The sequence below is a fragment of the Penaeus chinensis genome, chromosome 2, assembly GCF_019202785.1.
Source record: "Penaeus chinensis breed Huanghai No. 1 chromosome 2, ASM1920278v2, whole genome shotgun sequence".
In the NCBI taxonomy this organism is placed as follows: Eukaryota; Metazoa; Arthropoda; class Malacostraca; order Decapoda; family Penaeidae; genus Penaeus; species Penaeus chinensis.
The window spans coordinates 2,831,858-2,836,857 of NC_061820.1; the positions used below are offsets into that span (position 1 = coordinate 2,831,858).

Here is a 5,000-nt window from a genome sequence, read left to right on the forward strand (position 1 = left end):
CGATAGTACGGTATTGTGTGTGGTCGCGTAGAGAAGTACCGCTCCTCTCTTAGTTAGTTTTAACTTAGTGGCGTAGTTGTAACGTAGCTAAACCCACTACTTTGCAATTATGATCATGGATGCCGCCGTCACCGTGGAAAACCCCGTCGGGTCCCCAAGTGAGGTGCCCAACGACCCAGGGTACGTCGCGCTCAAGCATTTGCGAAATATCATCATCTCTCAAATCTTTGTCTTCAGCATCTGTGGAAATAATCCCGGTGTGCCGCACCGGCCGATAAAAATATAAAAGAAGTTGAAAGTTGTTAAGCTAAGAAAAATATAAAAGTTCATGCCTGTAAAGAAATATCAATAATCAGATATATTGAAAGGAAGATGGCTATGAGTTTTGTGTTCAGAAGATCAGTAAATCAGTTCATGTTTCAATGTTATACCAAAATAAAAGAGTATGCCTATAAAAATTTGTTTGATAGAGGAGCAGGTTATAAGTGACTGTCAAGGAATCGTGAAACCCAAAAAAAATCTGAATGTCTAAAAAAAAAAAAAAAAATGTTTTCATCGCGGCTACAAATTCTCACACCAACTTACAATTTGCGTTTTCCTTACAGCAAAATGTTCATCGGTGGCCTGAGCTGGCAAACTACAGCAGGTAAGATCATTTATATTTCTCGTTATCTGCATCTTGTCTGTGTTTAAAAATAATAATAACGATAAATAATTTCCCCCGCCCGGTTTGCACGGAAGTTATAACGTGGTGAAAATTCGAGGACATGGAAAAGACGGGGAAAAAATATACGTTTATTAAATAAATTCCTGTGCTCGGTGTGTGCGTTGCATCTATTCGATCTATCAGAAAAAAAAACCCGGAATTTAAGTAATATATAACGTTCTGTGAAAATAGAGCTTTGGCCCAAAATTCCGACCGAGCGAACTTAGTCCTCCGGTGCCGCTGAGGACGAAAAGGTTGTCAAGTGAAATAAATACCAAGGACAGAGGAGTTTAAAAAAAAGTACTTTCCTTCGTGTGCATTGAGGAGAATTAAGGAGGATTCATTGAATTGATAATCCAGCTGCGATGAAGTGACGAATGTGTGTAGGTTTTGTTTAGCTTCGAAAGGAGGGTGTGTGTGTGTGTGTGAGGGTTTCTCCGCCGCCGTGTGCGTCCGTGGTCGGCTTTGTGTACGTGGTTTGTGTTTGTAAATGTTTTTGGGGGAGAGAGGGAGAGAGAGAGAGGAAGACAGAGGGAGAAGTGTGGAGTCACATTGATTCTCACCATCCGAAAATTCGGGCGTCTCTCTCTCTCTCTCTCTCTCTCTCTCTCTCTCTCTCTCTCTCTCTCTCTCTCTCTCTCTCTCTCTCTCTCTCTCTCTCTCTCTCTCTCTCATTTTCGTCTTCTAATGTGTTCTCCCTTCTCCGTTCCTTTCCGTCTGTTCTTCACCCTCCGGAATTGCTACTCTTTCACGTTGTTTGGTGTTTCCTTGAATCCCATAATTTTTCTGATTTTTCATTATATATATATATATATATATATATATATATATATATATATATATATATATATATATATATATATTATCTACATGTATATTAACAACTGCGTTTATCTGCATCTACACACGTACAAATGCGCCTATGATTATAGCCCTCAGTATGTATCTCAAGTCAAAAATATATAGACACAATTAGCGTGCATCAGGCGTCGTGAAATGGCAGTGGAGAAGGAACACCAGTTGTGTGTATGGCAAGTAGCGTTCGGCCTTGGGAGTTCACGGCGGAGGAGAATTATCGAAGGTGATTCGTTATTTTTAGAGGAAATGTTAAAGGGGGATAAACCCATTCCTGAGAGCGTGTTTTGTTGTCGGTGTGATTGTCCCTTAAATGTGAAAGAGGAAGAGAGGGGGAGGGAGAGAGAGAGAAGGAGAGAGTGCCGAGAAAGTAAGGAAGATGGAGAAAAAAGTTTAATGTTTTTTTGTTGTTGATGTTTTTTTGTTTATTTGTTTATTTTTAAGATGATGGTGATGGTGATTAAAATGTTTAGTTTTTTTGGGGGTGAGTGTATTTTTCGCAATCATTATTCTCTGTAGGGTCCGATCAGCGGATACTATAGTCTTGTGATGATATATATATCGCGTGATGAGACCGTAAATTGTTGAAGCAGTTTTAAATATTTTATGGGAGGATTGATCAGGAACCTATTTTTAAAGCCAAGTAAAGTTGTAAGGTTAGCCGCAACCCACGTGTTTTATCGTGGCCCCATCCCCTTCGCCCTTGCCCCCCTCCCCCTGCCCACTCCCTGCCCACCCCTACCTCCGTTTCCGTGGGAGTGAGCTGTCCGTCTTGTAACTCTACGTCGGGGACCATTGGTAAAACTTTATTCATTACCAATCGCGTTAATGACGAGCGCGTTACAAGTGTACCGAAGAAGGACATGCTGGGAAGGGGGAGGGGGGTGAGGGTACACTCGGGAGACCTGCCATGTCGGCGGTTAATATATTATCTCAGTAGGGCTAATTTTTGTTCCCAGGTAACACTAATTAGAAAGGCCGATAATGAAATCCGGCGGGCGCAATTGTATCAGGGCGGAATTGGGCCTCAGGGGCGGGCGGGCGGGCGGGCGCGGAACTCCTATCTACAGGACACCGCACCACGTCCAAAATCCCTTTCCAGAGGCGCCCTTAGCGGCTAGGGACATAAGGGTCATGCCGCACCGCCCGCCAACCGATGGGACAGGGGGACGCGCGGGATAAGGATAGTAATAGTGGATCTGTGACATAATTGAAACACCAAAGGAGCCCAAAATATGATGCACGGCCGGACCTGCACTCCCCCCTCGCCCCTCCCTGTTCCCTATCTCCATGGCCCTCCCTCCTTCTCTCCCTTCCCTTTCCTCCCTCCCTCCTTCTCTCCCTTCCCTTTCCTCCCTCCCTCCCTCTCTCCCTTCCCTTTCCGCCCTCCCTCCCTCCCTTCTCCCTCTCGCCTCCGGTGCGGTGGACTCTGAGGTGTGTTAAAAGCGGGTTTAATGGTGTTAATGGGCGGGGGGACTGCATCGGCATCTATCATACGCCGCTCGCCTCCCTGGGTAGGCTGGGCGTGGACTGCAAGGCGTGATATTTTCCAATTAGGCTTTTATCTCGCTTGCGATGCATGTTGGGGGAAAAAAAGTGTAAATTGTGCGTTGTAGAATTTGTAGGTGTTATTGAGGTGTTGTGGAGGGTCTCGTTAGGTGAAGAAAACCACAGGGGACTGATTAACGACCGTTTTTAAATGTCTTATTCCTTTCTAATATATATATATATACATATATATATATATTTTTTAACAAACGGCTTTCGATAGGAATAATTTTGCATCGAGAAGTGTTCTTTATTCCTATTTATATATATATATATATATATATATATATATATATATTTTAGCGGAATCGAATAGGGCGACGGTCCGACATCTCGATTCGCGCTGTGCGTCCCCGTGTCGATGGCGTCAATGCAGTTCGCGGTCGATTGATTATCTCTTGACGGTTCGAATTGCAGCGAATTCGACAGGGATCGGTGCAGGCTACTATTATTTTCGCGGTCGACGGATCTCTAAAGTCTGGGAGAATGAGACGCCCGCTCTTTGTGACGCAAGTTCATTCCAGTACATTTCCTCTCGGTAGATTTGGCCTTTAGTCTATGAATTGATGGGAAGATTTTATGCATGTCATTCATTAGCGTCGAATAGAATACAGATTCAGAGCGATGGTTGGTGGTAATAGTTGGTCGGTCTGTTAGCGATGCTGAGTCAAGCGCGTGGAAGGTAGTTTTATTTGAAGTAGGTGGCTTTTGATAAGAGAGATGCTAGCCTACGCGGTAAGATTTGCTCTGTGTGTGTGTGTGTGTGTGTCTGTGTGTCTGTGTGTGTGTGTGTGTGCACGTACACGTTTTACGCATACATATAGTGCGCAAATATCATCCAGCGTAGACACCCCCCTCAAAAAAAAAGAAAAAAAAAATATATGTACTGTTTTTACTCGTTCGCGCTGTTGCTACCGTTCTTCCGGGAAACCGCATTCCAACACTTGTGAATGAATCCTTTCTCAAGCGCGGGTATTTACCTTCCGTGATGCGATCTTGTGGCCATTCATAATTAATGTTTATTGGTTGGTTGGCCGACGCTTACCGCCGCCTCAGCTGTCAGCTTGCGCGACCTTCAGCGCTTGGAGTCGGCGTTCAAAAAAATCATTCAAAATATATATCCCTCTGAGAAAGGAAGGGAGAAATTAAAGAAAAGAAAATTTAAAAAAAAATGTAAGGAATAATAAAAGACAAAAATATAAAAAGTGCGAAAGTAAATAAATCGTTGGCATAGAAAGAAATCAATATTAGAAACAAGGCTATTTCTCTCCCCCCTCAGTTGGCCCATAATAACGAGGACCAATAAGATGAATCGATTTATTATCAAGAGTCCCCTGGGGGAGGAAGTCCGCCGTCCGGGTGGTATGGTTGGGGGGGAGGAGAGGGGGGAAGGGAGAGAGGAGACAGGGGAAGGGAACGAAGGGGGAGAAGGGGAAGGGAAAGAGGGGGGAAAGGGAAGGGAAAGAGAGGGGAGAAAGGGAAGGGAAAGAGAGGGGGAGAAGGGGAAGGGATGGAGGGAGGGAGGAGTGGGCGGAGGAGAAGGCAGACGGGGTAGAGGTAGGGAAGGAGGGGAAGGGGAGAAGGGAGGGGAAGACTTTCCAACTGCTTGAGGGCAACGTTGCTTCTTCTGCTGCTTCTCCCCCCCTACCCCCACCCCCAACATACATTACCACATGTGCCTGTACCCCTCCCCCTTCTCTCTCTAACCTACCTCTTCCTCCTTCTCTACTTATCCTACTTTCCCTCCATCCCTCTCTCCTTCGACCTCTTTTTCCCTCCGTCTCTCCCTCTCCTTATCTCCCCCTACCTCCTTCCCTTTCCTTTCCTATCCTCTCCCCTTCTCATTCAACCTCTGCTTCCCTTTGTAATGGCTAGCTCTTCTGACAAGGGG

General features: G+C 45.1%; 1 protein-coding gene across 1 annotated transcript in view; it reads left to right on the plus strand.

Annotated features, from left to right (window-relative positions):
• Positions 1-18: 18 nt before the first annotated feature.
• LOC125031157 (RNA-binding protein Musashi homolog Rbp6-like) overlaps positions 19-5,000 on the plus strand; it is a gene marked incomplete in the record, with an annotated part of 674,840 nt that continues 669,858 nt past the window's right edge. The window contains 2 exon segments of the mRNA XM_047621710.1: positions 19-180; positions 606-646. Of these exon segments, the coding sequence (XP_047477666.1) occupies positions 110-180; positions 606-646 (112 nt within the window).